This window comes from Hippichthys cyanospilos, chromosome 14 (genome assembly GCF_059441005.1).
Source record: "Hippichthys cyanospilos isolate Australia breed blue-spotted pipefish chromosome 14, RoL_Hcya_1.0, whole genome shotgun sequence".
Taxonomy (NCBI): Eukaryota; Metazoa; Chordata; class Actinopteri; order Syngnathiformes; family Syngnathidae; genus Hippichthys; species Hippichthys cyanospilos.
In genome coordinates, this window is record NC_142382.1 from 16,616,420 (window position 1) to 16,636,337 (window position 19,918).

Consider the following 19,918-nt stretch of genomic DNA (forward strand, 5'->3'; position numbering starts at 1 on the left):
AATATGCTGACAAGCTTGGTCTTCCAGGAAGGGGCACAGAGCTGCTCTTCTACATTGTGCAGGTCTCTGTTGAGGTCACTGCTGCTGCCACCTGACCCCTCAAAAAGTGGAAAACAATGTCTGGAATGGAAGATACATTGACTATTTCAATTAATGAGCTACAAACAAACAAGTGGTGTTTAGAATTACAATACAGAAAAAGGACAGTTTATTTGGGGCCAACGAGCTATTACTTCCTTATACTATTACTTTTATTACTTTTATGCTGGTGTTTTGTGCAAAACTTTAGATCAAAGATGTCAAACTCCAGACCTGGAGGGCCAGCATCCTGCATGTTTTCTGGTTTTATCTTCACAACACACCTAATTAATATGATTAGCTTATTAGCAAGCTCAGCAGGAGCCTGAAAATGAAGCTAATCATTTGAATCAGGTGTAATTGAGAGAAAGGGTTTGAAAACATGCATGATACCGGCCCTCAAGGACTGGAGTTCGACACCTGTGCTTTAGATGGTGAAGCATTTGAATCATTCATCCATCCATCCATGTATCCATTTTTCTTAGCAGCTTATCCTCACTATGGCCACAAATGTGCTTGAGCCTATGCCACTAGTCTTCTGTAGGTGGAGTACCCTGAACTGGTTGCCTGCCAATCGCGAGGCACACAAAGACATATAGACAAACAGTTCACACTCACAGACATACCTAAGGGCAATTTTGAGTGACCAATATACCTACCACCTGTGTATTTGGGAATATGTGAGGAAACGGTAGTACCTAGATCAAACACCTGCAGACACAGGGAAAACATGCGAACTCCTCACATAAAGTCACAGTGCTAACCAGTTATCCTCTGTGCCACTCTGACACTTCCATCTATGTTTGTGCTAAAACTGAGAATTTATTTATTTTGGGGGAATTTATTTATTTTGCTCTAAAAACCACATCATCCTTCTCACTATGTCTCACTATGTAATATCAACAGCGGCCAGAGGCGGCGCCAAAAAAACAAAGATCAAGCACAAACGTATGAACTGTTAAATTAAATCATCACTAAAACATTATTTCAGGTGCAGCCCACGCGGCCCGGTACCAGTTGATCCGGTTGTTGGGGACAACTGCGCTAGAAGACACCTGATGTAATATGTGACATGAATATTTGACATAGTAATGTAAAAATGCCCTTGCCCTGAATTATTTAATAAAAGTAAATAAACAGACATGTAAATACACAGAAATGATTAGTGTCATTTTCACGTATCGCAAATTGATTTTCATATTATACATTAGATATAACCCATTGCACGGGCACTGGTTAACAAGGAATGTGCACATGCAGATAATTGATATCTCTGCAAACTTGGTGACACCTGCTTGCTGATACACCCTTCAATTTTCCAATCAGATGAAAACAGCATTGAATGCCAACATCAATCAGCTTAATGGAGTTCATCATTAAACTTGATTAACAGTCAACAAAACACAATGCTGCGCATGTAGGAGGGCTCGAAATATATAATGAAATTAACATTTGATCATGGCCAAACAACCTATAGATGTCAGCTCTACATTTTCTAAGTATTGTTGAATAACACACACAAACAAAGGCACACATCTTTGGTTCTTTATTTTCATTTACAACAGTGGAAATGTTAAAATTACAGTGTTCCCTCGTTTTTTTGTGGTTAAAGGGGACCGGAAAACCCCTGCGAAAAGTGAAATCTGCAAAGTAGTAGGCAGTCAAGCTAACCAGTCTTCCACTGTGCTATCTCATGCACAGTCAGGGATTAATTACTATTGGAATTTACTTTCCAGTGGTCATTTAACACGTCCTGAAAGTTTTGGGTCAGTATCTTTACCCAATACTGGTTGCAATGAATATTTGAGAGACGAATGTGCAAAAACATTAAATATATTTTTTCTCAAAACTATGAATTTCAACATGGCAACATTCAAAATGCTGTAAGTTTGTGAGCTACAGCCATGTTATATATATTTTTGCCCTGAATTATTTACTAAAAGTAAATAAACATCAAATAGACATGTAAATACATGTAAATACACAGAAATGATTAGTGTCATTTCACTTTATATATTTTTAAAGGCAATTCATTAGAATTAGAAGTAGAAATAGAATTAGCATATATCAATATCTCAATTTTTATTTACAGAGACATAAGCATCTCTCTCTCTCTCTCTCTCTCTCTCTCTCTCTCTCTCTCTATAGAGAGAGAGAGAGAGAGAGAGAGAGAGAGAGAAATGCCATAGGATTGAGTCCTTGAGAATGAGAAAGCTTTCAATGTAATTATAAACATGTTTAGGTAATGATAAAAACAATTGAGCAGAGCAAAAAGCTTGAAAATTATATCTGTTTTTGTCTAAAGCTGTCATCCAAGTGCACAACAAAGCCATGTGCCACCTTGGATATGGTGTGATTTAGAGTTTTTATTGTCTTTGTTCTAGAGTAGAGGGGATACACGATCACAGTTTGTCAACACTGGCTTATTGAGTCAGAGGCCCTTTATTTAACACGATGACATTTTCTAGGAGATATGTATTTGCACTCCAATTTGTGGTTTATGGCCTCTGGATTGGCAGCATTGCCTTGGCAGCACTGCAGGAACATCTATCTATGCTTTGCTCACTTTCCAGATGGCAAACTCTTAATCCAGATCAGGTATCCTTGTCATCCATCTACATTTGACTCACACTCGGTCACATCTGATTACCCATCGGTCCAGAGATGAGAGATGAGATGGTGAGAGGTGAGAGATGCTAAAGGCGCACATCCACTGCAACGCAGCAATGGAATATAACTTAATGCGAACATTATGATGGGGATTGGACGTACTTTTCTTCATCCAGTAGCGCCCAGTTTAAATTAAATATTACGATCATCAATTTAACTTATGTAATAAAATAGACAATGAAAACACTCAATGGTAATGCCTTCAGTCATGAGCCCAGTGCAGTTCTAAATTTTGAGAGAAGAAATAGATATATAAATATTAATGTAAATAAATGACATTTCATCAAATTTCTGAAAATGTTTCCAATTGACGATCACAGAATGTCTTCCGCCATCCGCGGTCCACCATTCTGCCAGAAGCACATATCCATTCCACCACCACCCTTACCACACACACCCACCAGGTTAAGGGCCTGCCAACCCGTCAACCATGACATTTTGGTTGGAACTAGAAATAGAAGTGGTGGGAGTCTTTTTGAAGTAGCATGCTGTGATGTTTGCTAGTTGGATTGGGAATGCTTTTTCAAAAACACCCACAAAAACCCCACTAATATCAGATTTAAAAAAAAAAATTCTGTGTCAAAATGAGGCAAAACACCCTCCTAGTTTATTTTAATATAATCTAAACAGAAATTGGATGGAAGGAGGTGAGGTTGAACAGCATACCACTTCTCAGTTTTTGGGAATACCAAGCATGTCAAGGTACTAACTTTCCTGATTCGTGGCTGCTAGTACCACAGGTTGACAATGCTATTGCTGGCTGTTTTCTACTTTTTCCAAGATATTATCGGACCGATCTTATTTAGGCCGAAATAGTATCCAGTCGTGTTTCTTCTATCATTTTTGTCAGACACTGTATAATGCCACAAATCATTTCTACTGCCTTTCATTCATTGATTTTTCACGAGAAAAGTATTGACAGTGGAGAAGTTATATTTTGAAATCTTCCTATCAACAAGTGTGTCTTTTTACTCGACCTTTTACTGGACATTCTCAAATCATGATGATGATATTTGAGGAATTGACATGGTATTAACCTATTGTGAGAAGTGAATTTCAACAAGACAAATCATATGTGCACAAATCTGAAAGTGAATGTGTGAATCTTTTCAAACTGATGTAAAAAGCATAAAAAGTTCCCCAAAGGTTGAAAATAGGGGACTTTGGACAAGCCTCACATGAATTCTTGCGAGGTTAGAAGGTGTGCACAAACAATGAAAGTTCAGATCAAGTGCACACAAGTGAAGTATGTACATTTCAAAAGATGGAGAAGTTTTGATTTGTTTTAAACAGTCAGTTACTCCCCAATAATGTTTGACTCTTAACATGTCTGGTGTCTGGAGGGCTTCAGGTAGCTTCCGGCACACTGCTAATGAATAGTGACAGTAGAGTGGGCTGTTTCTATGGTCTCTGTTTCATGTTACTCTGGCAACCAGCTTCCTGGTTGCTGCAGCAACATGCCTCTCAGTTTTCCCACAATCCCAGAATAATAATGTCTTCGTGGCAACTTTGTTCACACACATACAAAAAAAAACAAAAAAAAACTGCTGAAGTTGTGTTAAAACAACACTTAACCATCTTGCTTCGTGAGACAGCAAGATGGTGGTAAAGTGCTTCCACTCATCCAACCTATCAAATGCATTGTGCTCCTTTGTAGGCACTGCACGAGTCATTGAATCTGCATACAGCTATCAACAGCGGATCTTTCAATGATCATATACATTTGAGGATTACAATGTTGGAAATAAGCTTTGTTTTCTAACTGAAAATGAGAAGGAAAAATAGTTAGCGCTTTAAAATACTTGTTTAGTTTCAGACAAATTGGGTTGATACAATGTTCCAATTTTCAATGCATCTGAGAATTTGCACAAACTCCCTGTGCAGGCTTTGGACCAAGGTGAGTAACTTCAGACATGCACACAGTGAGTCACCGTGTGCATATCTGATGATGCTCCCAAAGTGACCTGTATCACATAACTCACATTTTGTCATTAATGAGCATGAAAAGGGATCTCTGAGTATATCCAGAGGCCTAGCTGCGGACCTGGAACGAGCCAGCCGTGGCCCGTGCTTTGATGACACAAGGCAGCTCAGAACTCTAAGAAATCAAGTAAACAGCACAACCTGATGATGTCCAACAACCTTTAAATGCTTGTCGACCGTTAATGTGCTTCTGGGTACTTATCCTGTCATTTATGGGGGGATAGCTGAAGTGAAAAGGTTCGCAATCTCTGAATGGGACTTTCAATATCAAATCTTTTTAAAATTGATTGTCCTATTCCATCATGGATTTTTTTTAATATAGTTTGCGATCTCCAATTTGAATCAGAATCAATTTTGGGATCTCCAATTCGATTCTCAACGATTTTCGATTCAAAACGATTCAGTTCAATTAATTAAAAATTATTTTTGCGTCAATCTATATATGTGCAAAGAATCATCATACTATGTGGGTCAGTGGGTCATTTTTCCAAGACAGAATAACAAAGCAAGATTTTTTTTAGTTTTGATTTGTCAGGAGCATGCCTTTTTCTACAAAAATAGCATGTTGACGACAGCTATTTTTAAAGCTAACTATAAATGTTATAGCTTTTGTAGTATAAATTAAGATGAAACAAAAAAAGTAGATACATTGTCATTTCATATTCTGAGATATTATTTTATTAATATATTAATGAATAATATATTTTTAAACTGTTGTCCAGGTGAAAACGATTGATATGTATCAGTACATTTATGATATACAAGATAAAAATATCAACTTTTGCAAATGAGCACCTAAATTGATCGTACGGTAAAGGTAAGGGGAAAACGTCTGGAGCATTATCAGTCAAAATTGATTGTAACATATTATTTAGTATAGTAGCGACAGTATTTTTGTTCATTTGCTTGTATGTGAGTAATACGTGTTTGTGAATCCATGACTTTCAAACATAAGCCTTCTGTGATGGCAGACTCTCGAATAAATACACCGAGTGCACACGTACACATTGCTGGGCTACACAGGCCATTTTCCAAAGGTTTTAAACATACGTTATGCTGTCAAAACTTAAAAAAAAAATCAAAATTAATATCCACAAAATTTTATGAAGTTAAATTACAAATTGCAAATTAATATAAGAACATCATTTTACTTATTTACTATTAATTGAATACGAATGAAATAAAATAACACAAACATATTAAAATTGAAACAATATATTAAAACCAAAACAAGTCTTTTCAATATTTGATTTTTCTTGACCTCTTCATGCTTGCTATTTCTCTTGGCACTGAGAGGTACAGTGTATCCACTCGGGTGTTCCCAAAAGTTCTTTAAACGCATCATAGCGCATTGAGGAGCTCTCTTTACCTTCGAACTGAGATGTACAATACTGTGTAACCACTCGGGTGTCCCCAAAAGTTTTTAAAAGCACCGTAGTGCGTGTCCTGCCGTGCTTTGATGTATCGTTGCTGCCTAGGATAAATAATTGAAGTTTTCAAAACCAGTGCAGCTCCAAACACCAAATCGATTCTTTGCAAACAAAAGGCATTCCCAGCAAAACTCAGGACAGGTTTTCTAATAGCTGCACTACGCCTCTCACGCGTTCAACCAAAGCCCACCCTGCGTAGCTTGCTTGTTGATCATTGCACCGCCTTCCTGAAGTGAGCTTCCACTCACGTCACATTGAACATGAGGCCTCTAGATGGCAATCTTATGACTCGATTGGCTATTACAGTGTTCTGGTAAGCATACAGGCCACTCAGCTATCCATCTGCGCTTGCGCAGAAGCCCACAACTGTTGAAGCAAATGCCCTAGCGCTTCCGGAAGTAGGTAGATTACACACAGCCTGGCGACACAAGTTAGCTGAATTCTAATTGGCTAAAAACTCCAACTTAAAACTACAACACTAGAAGGAGCGTAAGCAAATGGATATAATATGACACGAAAAGAACTGAATATGGAGAATAATTTTATAATATATATATATATATATATATATATATATATATATATATATATATATATATATAGTAAAAATTTATTTAAAATGAAATTGACTTTTATTATAGATATTATATTAATAGTTATTATTATTATTAGTTATAGTTTATTACAGTTATGATAATGATGTCAGGCCAGCAAAGAAGGCCTTGCTGAGCCTCATACCCCAACACTGAACAAACAACATTATGCATACAGGCGTTGTCGCTGTAGGAGTTCAATACGCGTCTTGATCGGCACAGATTTGATCACATTCTTTTCCCCAACTGCGTAAGTACCACGTTCGAAAGCTCGCCAAGCTTCCTGTTTGCACAGTTTGCAGCAAAATAAAAGCATAGCAAGAGTTGTCTAGAACAAATTACTGACCGAAAGGCAGGACAGAAACATTTAAACGCGCGACCATGGAAAAGAGACAAGATTGAGTTCAAACAGCGCAAGCTTGACAATCACATAACGGGCTGCGTGGTGACGTCATAACACAGCGCTGAGGAAGGAAGCCGACAGGAAGCGTATTGATTTCTGTTTTATTTAAATATCGATTTAATAAACTTTTGTATCGATTTAAATCACTGTAAATGAGAATCGAGATTTTTTTTTTTTTGGCACACCCCTATTATTAACATTACACATGTAATACAATGTAAAGATGCTTAAAGATGCTTCAAAAGTATTCCATAATTAAAATTAAGAGTGGGGCTTCCTCTTCGCTACAATGAGGTCAATAACTTCCTTTTCTTCTTGATGAGTAGAATTGGCACATTATGTGGTTCATTGCTACCTATTGCTCAAAATGTGAACACCTGAAAGCAAGCCACTTTAGCTTTTTTGTAGTGACCAGTTATATGTGTTTGAATAATGCAGTTCTTTTTTGGGGGAAGTTCACAATGTTCCTTTCTTTTGGGATGCCCAATGTACTACTGTTGTTGTCTGTCAAAGTCAATCAACTACGAGATCTGATGAAGCTAAATTATCCAATATTCTGTTTTGGTTACCATTTTTCTCCACCTATTCATTCTGTCAATATTGCTTCACTATGTTGAAGAGACAGTGACTTAAGTAATTATCTTAAATTCTGAGAAATGTTTAAATAAGTATACTGCGTCTGAGGTGTTTACCACACCTTTGACCTGTACTGTTTATGTTCCTGTCTTGTGAGCTGAGGGAAGGGTGCCAGCAACTAATGAGTTCATCGCCTCGTTTGCTGCTAGCTACTGAATGCAACTCACTGATCAGCACCAAGCGCGAATCATCTATACATGGTTTAAGCTAAGCAGCCATGAAAACTCATCTTTTCTCCACCCTGAGACATTCAGAATGGGGACAGGTGACGATTTCCCAGGCCAGCTTCCAAGTCAGAGCAGTGAAATTAGTCACCCCTACTTTAACATCTTTGAGGGGGGGAACTTCCTCTATCTTGTGCAGTAATAGCCAATCAGGCGCCCTTTTGCCAAGAAGACTTCACCCCGGGAGAGAGTTTAAGCAGGATGAGATCAAGGTACCAGCGAGCATATGATCTCAGTCCTGGAAATGCGGTTGGGGCTGCAAGCTTGATGGATTGCCACAAAAGACCCAGGCTGAATGTGCTTACCCATTTGCTGTTGGAAGAGATAGAGGGAGAGAAAATTGGATGTATGCATTTCCGTTCTTCTTTATAGCCAAATGAAAACCCTTGCTGCAGGTTACACATATTCCAGTGGCAGTCAGGGTTTAGCTGGTACTCTGCTTACTTGGAAATTCAATTTGATAACAACTATATTTCACTGCTGCCAATGGAGTCGCAAAGGCAATATTTTCCTGATAATGTGTTACATTTCATTTCAGCAAATGGAGAGTTTCCACCGGTGGCCAGCAGCACGCCAAGGTTGCCCATCGGACTGCCAGTCACCCCCACGACCCCATCCGTCGGTATTCCTCTGATGAACTCCCCTACAAGAGATTACTGTAAGTGTGAATTTGTATGAGAGATGGCTGTTTTACAGCTTGATGGAAGCTATTTAGGCCAGAGCGCTTCTCTGTCTGTCTTTCTTTGTCTCAGCTTCAACCTCCTACACCCACACATGCATGCACTGATTCACAATTGCTCTCAATGCATTGCATTTGACATGACGCACAGACTGTAATAAAGTAAGCGCGCCCCCCACTGGTTTGCATCCGGCCCGCAACAGCAGGAGTCCTGAAGAGATCTCCTTTGGCAATAAATGGAGCAGGACGGGCAGTTACCAAGTGTAAAATCCTTCAATTTGTCTCCGGAGAATGTCAATGGAGACGGTTACACAGACTTGACATTTTCCCCACTTACGCTCTCTTACTTCCTTCCTTCAGTATGGCAACAACAAGCAGACTTCTATATCAAAAGTCATACATCTGGGTTAGTTTTATCAAACCCCTTAGACGCATTTACTTAGCAAGCAAGCTTTCAAACACTAGAATCACACAAAAAATGAGCTGTTATTCTTTTTCTGGTAAATGGGATAAGACATCTTTTTTTTACAGCCTTGGGTTGTAAACATGTTTCATTTAAGAGTAATTCTGCACATAAATAAATGTGGAATGAATGTGAGTCTGCGTAAGTTCGGTCGAATGGGTTTAGAAATGTTTTTCACTTCCAAGAAATAAGCATGTTAATGTAGACAAAATAATCGAATCTTATTTTCTGTTCTTCAGTTTTTTTTTGGAATTAAAACCCAGACAATTGATTTTGTTGTGTACTGAGGATTCAATTTCAAATTTGTCTGACATCTTGCACAGACGCTGCTGATTAAGCGCGTGATTGACTTCAGCTTTGTGAGATTGAAACAAAAGAAAAAACAATTGATCACACAAACAAATGTTGAAACTGATGTACAGTTACTGACTTAGTAACCTAGATGTTATCTGCAGAGGCGAGTTGTTGCACAGTTTATTTTGCAAATTCAGATAACCTATGCAAATACATACATTTAGCTATCACAAAGTCATTTATACAACCTGATTTCTCATCTTTAAACTTCATCGGAAAGCCAGGTGCAAAGCAACATGTGCAGCAGTCTCATCTTAGGCGGCAAGAGGAAATCATCTGCTCGTGCAAATGGTCTTTCACTTATATGGCGTTTTTCTACTTTTGGTACACAAAGCACTTTACACTGACTCCTTATTTACCTAATGGCGACACCGCATCAGGAGCCCCTGAGGCTTCAGTGTTACTCAAGGACGCTTCGGCATGGTCGCAATTGCCAGGGATCGAACCCACAACTTTTGAGTTGAAAGCCTCCTACTCCACCACTGATCCATGCTACCCCATCCTTTACACACTATGCTTTTGGAGCTTCTGAAAGAACCTAAGGCTGATTTGGAACTGACAAGAAAAAGTCATGACATACCACTTATGACAAAATTCCATTTAACTGCTTTTTAAAGCATTTGAGTCAATTCAATTTAGATTTGTTTCATGATTTGTTTTACCAATTATTTCATGTGTTCAAGTTTTAAATGCATTATCACATGATCAGGAGCAGACACGCAGTCATGTTTTGTGTTTTTTGTTTGTTTGTTTGTTTTTTGGGTAGATTGTTTTATTTAAGCAGATCAAAAAATTGATATACAATAATAAAATAATGGCTTCAGTAACCGTATTTACCGGACTATAAGGCGCACTAGTATATAAGCTGCAGCAGCAAAATATGAGTAAAAACATGATTTTTGTCACGGATAGGCCGCACTGGACTATAAACTGATAAGCTGCAGGTAATAACATCAGATCTTTATGCAAAAAGATAGTATATGAAGTTTATATTTATAAGTTATTTTTTTTTTTTTTGTTATTGTCTGCCAACAGCAACTTCCTCTCTTTAACAGACTGAATATGCCTGCATGTTTAGTCCCTACATATTTATAGAAAATGGATGAATGGATATCTGTTAGGTAAATAGCAATTCAAAATCAATACTTTATTAGCATCTTTTTTTTTGTCCCTTTGTTTGATAGTTTATTATAGTGAACATAATAACACATGCTACATAATTCATATACAATCATAAATACAGAAATAAAATCACATATACTGTGTACTGTATATAAAATCACAAATTTAGCCCAAATTTTATACATTCTCTTATTAAATTTAAATATTTACATAATTTTTTTAATAATATATTGCTTAACCCTTTTTGAGCACAGTCATTGATTCACATCTTTTCAGTTCTATTTGATAGTGTTTCCATAAATTGACACCTCGAACAGATACAAACATTTGATTGTTGGTGGCTCACAAAAAAAAAAAAAAAAAAAAAAACATGAGGAAAAAGTCACGGCTTATAGTCCGAAAAATATGATAATTATTTACTCCACAAACTTTAACATTTGTACAGATTGTACATTAGCCCCAAGTGCTGGCTGCATCCTTTAATTTTGATCGTCAGGAGCAATGGTACTGTTTTCTTTTGTCACCCACCAAATAATTCAATATTAACATTGAAATCAAAACATTGTCCATCCTCACCATTGTTGATTGCCTCAAACAGATGTGTTCTCGCGTTTAGCAAAAAGCCTTGCTATGCTAGCTACATTAGCATTGTTGCTGCTATCGTTAGCTGTGGCTGCAGTCGAAGCTGGGTGCTTTGTATTTGTGTGGTAGGCTCAACTTCAACTGCTTCTGTGGTAAACAAGCTTTTTACAAAAAATGCCTATCACTCACTTAATCACAGGCAATACCGGGGCATTTTTTTTAAAGTTAAATTTGCCCTTCATCGAAACTGAGCTTGCCTCCCACCCAACAGGAGCATATTATTATTATTCCAAACACAATGACAGCCAATCAGTTTCCAGTTCATGAAAGGATTGATTAACAGATTAAAATAAAATAATAAATAAAAACATGCTATGACTGCAATGCATTGATTGCACTTAATTATAACACCCCTAGTTTTAGTTGACGCCCTGTTTGTACTGGTTTACTTAACTACGAATATAATTAAATATAACATCCCAATAAGACATTGGGGGAAAAAAAATCCAAGGCATTTTATGAAACTCTGGCTATACAATGATCCACTGTTTATGATGTAATTTGGGGCCAGAATAATATGGGCCTGATTCACTAACATCGCAAATAGTGGACTTGTATGGTTACTCACAAAAGATTGTGCCCTGAAAATAAATATATTGCTGTGCTATTTTGGAGAGACGGCACCCATAAAAAAGCCGTGTTTTGTTAATTAAAATGATCCAGAGGGAGTGGCCATTTAATGCATTTGGCAGTCATGCAGAACATCACATTTAAAACATGAGACAGCACATGTGAAAAACTGCTTTGGGAGAGGCCAGTATCAATTCTCACGGTGCCGTAAAATGACCCAAAGTAAAAAAAAAAAAAAATGTTGAGTTCAGAGTTTTATGGTAAGTGATATGACATGATTCTCTATAAAAGCTTTCAAAATTTAAATGCTGGATAATTAAAAAATGTTCCAACTGGAGCAGGAAGGTTTGCCCCATTGCCTATCATTTTCCTGTGTATAGCTGGTATTATAATGCTATGCATCAATACTAGTCTTTTTTTTGACTACTGACCATTTACAGTCATATGCTTGGTAGGATTAACTTGTCTATTTAATGTCTTTCATATACCGATTTAAATGTTCATAGTGCACTAAGCAGCTCTTCAGTGGAGACAAACATTCCAATGAATTAGCAAAATTTAAATCTCCATAATGTGTAATCTTAAAGGTTTTGACACACTCTTTCAGGAAATCACATAATAGCTTTTAGCCATCAAGTTTTTGTTACACATCTTCATATTATTCAACACTAAAGGCTGGTTGAATGCGTTTTGACTTTGGAGGTTCCACTGTATTGCAAAAGCTTTATATGTCAAACCACCTAACTCTGTGTTCGATAAAATATATGTTGGGACTGCAGTATATAAATCAGATCAGTCGAAAAATCTAAACGCAAAGATTTCAAATAGCTTGCTTAGATTCCTACTTTTGGTTTTAATGAGATCAGTAAAAAATATGTTCCACTAAATAGATGAAACCACGGATTGATGTTGCAGCCAATGAATCGTCTCTGCATGCAGCCAATCCAGCATGTAGTATTCAATCTGCTGAACAGGCATAGATGGACAGAACAAGAGCCAAATAAAAATATGCTAATTCGGGATGCTTCTTCCGCAGTGGCTTCTCGGTCTTGAGCACAAGCTGCTGACAAGTTCCATTCAATGGTGGGCCAGAGAGTGAAATCATACATTCATGTTTGCCCTGCTTACCCGCTGTTATGATTTATTAGGAGGATGAGCTGGATTGGCCCCGCAGACTTTAGTCTTGACTTTAGTCTGAGGAGGATGTGTGACATTTTAAGAAGAACATTTCACTAAAAATAAAACCTACTTACTGGAATCGTCACTCCTCTTGCCCTTGTCGTTATCAAAGATAGTAACTGTAGAGGGCAAAGATGTTGAACTTGCAGTTTGCCGTTTCGAGAGCAGCCGAGAGCGCTTAACATTCACTGGGTGTAGGCCGTCTCCCCTTGTGGGCCTGACGCTTTGTCATGTGCAGGGCCTGATGGGGATTTTCACTCTGCCCGCCTGTCAATCCAAGAAACCTCCTCTCTTCCCTTGACACGCTTCGTGATTAACCCCAACAAAACGCCTCTTGTCTCATCGCCCCTTCATCTTTCCCTGCCAGCATATCTCAGCACTGTCTTTTATGTTTCATTTTCGTTCCCATCGCTAAAAGGGTTATATTTATTGACACTTTGTGAGTTCAGGTGGGCGCCCCTTCACCATACCACCACGTTTTTATGTCAGTTGCCTCTGATCCCACTTCTTTTGCTATTTTTTATTCACCCCAACTTCACCTGCACATACTTTCCTCTTAGGCGTTTCGTTATCTGCATCCGTGCTCTACTATCCTGGCAAAAGATGCATTCACTTCTCACCTCCTCTTCAATTCAAAACTGACTCATCTTTGCTTTTCACTGAAATAGTCATTCCAGATTGTGATGCTTCTCTCTGCAGTGAAGGGAATGCATCACTAACCTCAATATGAGCTCTCTCTCAGCATGTGGGTGTGCACATGGGCCAGCGCGTGACAGAGATTTGATACAAAACATACCATTTTCAAAAGTGATCATCTGCAAAGAGAAGTAAGATGTACAAGTGTGTTCTTCACATTTTCATATCAAGGTGTTCAAGTTCCGTTCATGCGACATCAGACAACAAATCAAAGCACTGCGGATGAGATGAAAACTGGCTCCAAATCAAATAGAGCGACTTTTGTTTGAAACAATCCAATTGGCACTTTCAACTTGCTCTTCGAGCAGAAGTTGCTGCGATTCCGCTTCATTCGGAGCCAGTTTTTGCCATTATCTTGCTACTTATTAGTTGAGCTGCTGAAATACCTCATTGCGTACATATCCACAGGGTCGGTAGGGTTATTTTAAAAATGCACTCCGACACAGTTTTTATTGATCTATTTAATCCAAAAGCAGACATGAGCGAGAGTTGCTAACCGCTTTCGTACCATGCTGCAAAGATTCCAAAAGCAGACATTGAAATGTGCTGACCACTTTTGTACCAGGATGGATGGATGGCTGGTTGGATTGATGGAACAATCGGTCTGCCTGTCAATAGCCAGAGAGCAAGCCCGCTAACTCCTCCATTGTAACAAAAAATCTGAATATTTTTTGACAGCTCATGTGTTTCTTTGTTAACCTTATTAAAATCCAATATCTCCATAGATAGTATTATGTGATTTGGAGGTAATGCGTGTATATATATATATATATATATATATATATATATATATATATATATATATATATATATATATATATATATATATATATATATATATATATATATATATAAAATATAAATATACATTTTCGTTTTCGTTTTCTGATCCTGAGTACATAATGCCATATATTCTATTATATCCCAAGTCATCATAGAAGACAGACACAGTATTTGTTGTTGATACTACTTTGGTTTTAGTGTGTGTGGGATCAACACCCAACTTTTGTATTTAATTTGCATCCAATGCTTGATTTGTATGCAGACCCATCCCTACTGTGCCAGCTTTGACCTCCATAGATTGACTAAGTGGATTTTGGTATGGTGCAGACAACAATAAACTATGTCATTAGCTGTCAGTCATATTTTCTTAAGAATAGTTTTGTTATTGTCGCAAAATGGACATTACGTCACTAACTGCTGAGGAAAGGGCCGTACCAGGAATGTGATACTCCCTTTTACATATACGTAAAGGTGGGTAAACAGACATCCTGTTTTGGAAGGAAAGTTAAGATTTTGAGACCTGTAGGCGTGCACATGAAGTTTTATTAGTCATACGTGTGTGTGTGTGTGTGTGTGTGTATTAACCGCGAAAAACTAGGGATTACTGTATTTTACATTTACATTTATAAATATTGGGAAAATCTCATATCGTCTCGTGTACTCAATCTCGTGTGACATCTAAACTCCTGGGACTTGTCTTTTATCCCATCCCTACTGGTCACCATAGTTAAATCCAATTTCTTGTCAAAATAAATTGTACACTTAACAAATATAATATACAACAATAGAATTTAACAACATTGGCAATAAATACATTCACAATAAATAAGTCAATTCAGTATTCATGGATTAGTTCTATGACTTCAGTTTAAAAAAAAAACAAACTTGTAGGTCTTTTGTCAGCTACGTGCAATGGGTCACCTTACGCCTCGGCCACATTCTGCAGTACAAAATAATACAAAGATGAGGTGTTTTATTGTATTTAAGTGTATGGCAGTCACACTGTGAAACAAGTCAGACGTCACCTGGGCAGCTATTGTGGGAAACTGTCGAAACGACTATGACTTGAAGCTGGTGCTTGTTTGTTCTGGTAAATAGGACTGCAGATCTGTAACATGAAGTCTTTCTGTGATCCATATAAGATTATTTACAATCAAATTTCAGTTAGAGTATTACATGTGTGAGACTAACAAACTCCTATGACTGACTTCATACAACTCACATCATCACATTGTAGAACTTGGTTAAGAATAAAAAGATGCATTTATATTTCTGAAATGCAGTATGTTTATGTAGTCTTAATGTTATTTTCTTTCCCTGGTGTGTTCAGCCAAAAAATGGACTTTTAACACCTGTGGTGCTGCCGGCCCAGAAGGTCCAACTCCTTCTCAGTGCTTCAATTCCTATAGGAGCAGCAAAATCAATGTGACAGTAGGCACCCGGGGGCCCTTCAAGGGCATTCAAATGTGGCGGGTACCTGAAACTGGCAAATACAGGTAAGAACCAATCTTTTTTTTTCATACAAAATACCTGTATTAATTTGAACTTAAGGAGGATACATGCATACTACTTACAGTGCAAACATTAAGGGTGAAATGTGAATCTGCCTCGTTTCGTGCAATCAATATTTTACACACATGGAGGTGCAACTTTCAATTCAGAATACTGAATTTGTTTTCAAAACTTAAACAGCAGTTTACATCTGAACATTCATCCAGAGTACACCGCTATATTGGCAACATGACTAGCAACCAGTTAAGGGTGTATCTCACTGACCGTCCAAAAACAGCTGGGATAGGCCCTTAACATGCCCACCACCCTTTTAACACAGAGCAATTTTACTGTTATTTATACACAATGACACAAAAACCGGATGATATGGTACTGAGATGTCTATTCATTTATGTTGGACAGATACAATTTTATGGCCCCCAATACCAATTCAGATACCTGACTGAGAAGTATTGGCTGATGCCGATACCATGCTACAAAATCAATTCCTACATCTTCCAGCTATTAGGAGAGACTCATTGCATAAGGTGCATCAACAACAGCACATGTAATTGTGTAATGACATTTTTGTCATTTCATAAAAACACTTGGACTCAGTCAAGTCAATAAAAATACTTTGCAAGTCCAATACATATGTACTGAAGGGCCAAGTCAAATGCCAAGGAGTCTGAGACAACAAAGAAAAAACGTCATGTCCAAATGACACTACAGCCCTGCACAACACTGCGTTTAAAGTCCTACACTAGGCACTGAATAAATCGCTGCATTATTTTATGCCGAGACAAATATTTTTTGCCGCAATGCAGCCATTTCCAATACCAGTGCAACACTACTGTATGTGTTTTTTTTAGTCACCCCTTTCAGTCTTCTTTTTTGAATTGCAATCATATCGCTTTGTCAACCTTACAATTTAGAATAATTGTCATTAAAATTTCAGCCAAAGTGTACGCTATTATATTGACAACATGACAAGTAATCCGACTGATGCAAAGTCCTGTCATTCTGAAGGCATGGAGATGGGTCAGTGACATAGATATTTACCTTTTATACACTAATGTTATAGGAAAAAGACTGGATGGGGCAAAGGGATTCATTGTATTTTGATGGTTCTATAAATCTGAGAAACACATCAAAGCGACTAAGAAAAACTTTGAAATACAGTACTGCCATTATGCAGAACATGCATACATGTACAGCTCAGACTAAAACCGTCTACAGTACTGTGAGCATAGCCACCATTTTTAAAAGCTCACGTCTATAACAATGCACACTTCTCCCTCCTCCCACTTTTTTCTTTCCTGTGTGCATCAGCAGGGAATCAAGGTTCCTCAAAAAAACTGAGTAGAAAAGAGAATTTTCAAAAAGGCTTCAGAAATACATCAACAATCTGCTGTTCACAATGTCCTCAAACTGTGTGGGGTTTTTTTTTAACCCTAGAAATAAATGTGTTATATCAATCACGGAGGGCAACCATCAATAGTTCAATTGTTGGCATTTTATGAAAACATGAGGCATTTATCTTGAGTACGACGAAAAGTTGTCACCTCACCTCCTAATCAGCCCTGCCGAATTTTGAGTCTTTAAATACTGTACCTAACAAAAGTTATGACACATGTCCCAGAGAAAAACACCTTCTGCCTTCAAACCTGAATAATTGTGGCCTTAATGCAACCTGGTTATCTGGCAGAGCCAGTAAATGAAGTTGACAGACGGCCACAGAGATGAATGTGCGCTCTGCATCTCCCAAAAGTCATTAGGCAAACAGCTGAGGTAGCTACCGAGCACCAGGCAGCGTTCTCTCTCCACCGAGCATGACCACCAGGGAAGAGCAATATTGAAGCATTCCCAAAAACTAATCAATTTTTTTTTCTGGCTGGTAAAAGTGGAGCGGTTAAAATGGACGTCTTGTGCTATGAAAGTCTATGTATTTGCTTTTATGTGTCTGCATTGTGTGTGTATGTGCCTTGAAGCTCAATTATTACGATTAAAGGACTCTTAAGAGAAAATCCCAATTTCATTTAGCTTTTTATTTGTTTGCTGTTGTTATTGTGTAAATGTTTATGGAGCGCTGTGGTTTTTTTTTAGTATACAATTCATCCACAATGATATGAAGGAATTATGATTATTTTTGTTTGTCTTTCTGTTGAATGTGTTTGTTAGGATCACAGCCTATGGTGCAGCAGGTGGCCGAAGTGTTATGGCCATAAGTAGATCGCATGGCATATGCATCGCTGGTGACTTTCTGCTAAGGAAAGGAGAGCTGCTTTACATGCTGGTTGGTCAAAAAGGAGAGGATGCATGTCCCAACGTAAGTTTAATTCAAGTCATTGTGCCATGTCCACATTATAAGGTGCATTTTTTTTTTTTTTTTTTTTTACAATCTGCTGACAATACTCAGAACCTTTGCCAGAGTCAACTTTCACAAAGATACAACATGTTCAGACATTCACATTCAGATAAGCATTATTGTGTACCAACAGAAGAACCAAGGGACACACTTAATACTACCTTGCCCAAAACTGAGATTTTATTTTAACGTTCAGAACCCAGGTCACAGTTTTATTTGGACTAGTGGTGTTCTAAATGCGGGTGAGTACAGAAAATATATTGCAGCGAGATCTTGCCTTTCTGAGTCTTTCTCATGTTCGCCTTTCTTCTCCATATAGTTGCATTTATAGCATTCTTGTCGAATGTAATTTAATTTAAAATACATACCGCACATTTCTTCTGTTATGCTCATTTATCTGAAACGAATTGTGAATCAAATATGAAGCCATTGTAAAGCATATATATATATATATATATATATATATATATATATATATATATATATATATATATATATATATATACACAGTATACACATACATATATATCACACTATCACACTTCTGGATAGCAGTCTACATTGTATTTGTAGATAAAGAGAATACTCTTTTTGTGGCCACTAAACGGCTATTTAAAGCAGCAACCAAGCTCTCAATGATTCCCTGCTGTCTCTCCTGGCTTACTTTTGTTGTTTTGTCAGAGGTGGTTGTCATCCGTTAGGCTCTGGGGCTCTTTGCTGGCAGCATAGCTGTATGCTTACACAACGCTCAGATTAAAAACCTCCCAATCCCTCTAGTCACCAATGAAACCATCCATCATTTCTAACATAAACGTTCCGAAATGGGAGCCAAGTCTGACTCCACAATTAACAAAGTAAGATGGTTTGTGGGACATTAGTCATCTTAGAAATTAAGAAGTCAATTCAATTATATTTGACATAATTTATGTCATATAAAGTCACTGCAATTGACTCCTCACATTAGTTTTTTGTCAACTAAATAACAGACCCATAGACAGATGGTGTTAAGAAAAGTCAATTTTGCGGATTTTATAGCTCTGTAGTTGGCTAGAAAGTCTAGTTTGACGTGAGACTATGAAGTGTTTGTTGGAATAAGAATATAGTTACATTAAATAATTGTCCCACAATCCCTAACCTTTCAATGTAGATGGTCTTGTCAGCACACAGCTAGAATATTGGCATGAAATTGAAGCCGTCATGGTCAATGTTATAATGATGTACTGTGAATAACAATCGGTATCTCAGCATGTACATGTATAGTTTACCTAAATAAAGGCATAGTGATGGGTTTTTAAACAATTCCGGATTGGTAATCGTGTTGTTTGAGCCCATATCTGTAGTTTTAGCAGGTTTCTTTTCAACAGTGAGGAATCTTCAATGTTTAATGTTTTTGTTTGAAATGGATGTTCTATGACTTGAATTGAGAGAGACATGCTCATCTTCTGCACATATTTGAACTGAAGATCATCTTCTAAAAATGGTTTTAAATGTCATCACAAGCACTGCACAAATAGAACCCTTTTTTTATTTGTTCCTGTATATCTAATAATAATA

The 19,918-nt window shown here is 37.5% G+C and overlaps 1 protein-coding gene across 1 annotated transcript in view; it reads left to right on the top strand.

The window, feature by feature from the left end:
• Positions 1-19,918, top strand: part of alk (ALK receptor tyrosine kinase) — a 229,022-nt gene that overhangs the window by 160,613 nt on the left and 48,491 nt on the right. The window contains exons 11-13 of the mRNA XM_088433659.1: positions 8,556-8,675; positions 15,836-16,001; positions 18,178-18,325. Coding sequence (XP_088289785.1) covers positions 8,556-8,675; positions 15,836-16,001; positions 18,178-18,325 — 434 coding nt within the window. The remainder of the gene's footprint in view (positions 1-8,555; positions 8,676-15,835; positions 16,002-18,177; positions 18,326-19,918) is intronic.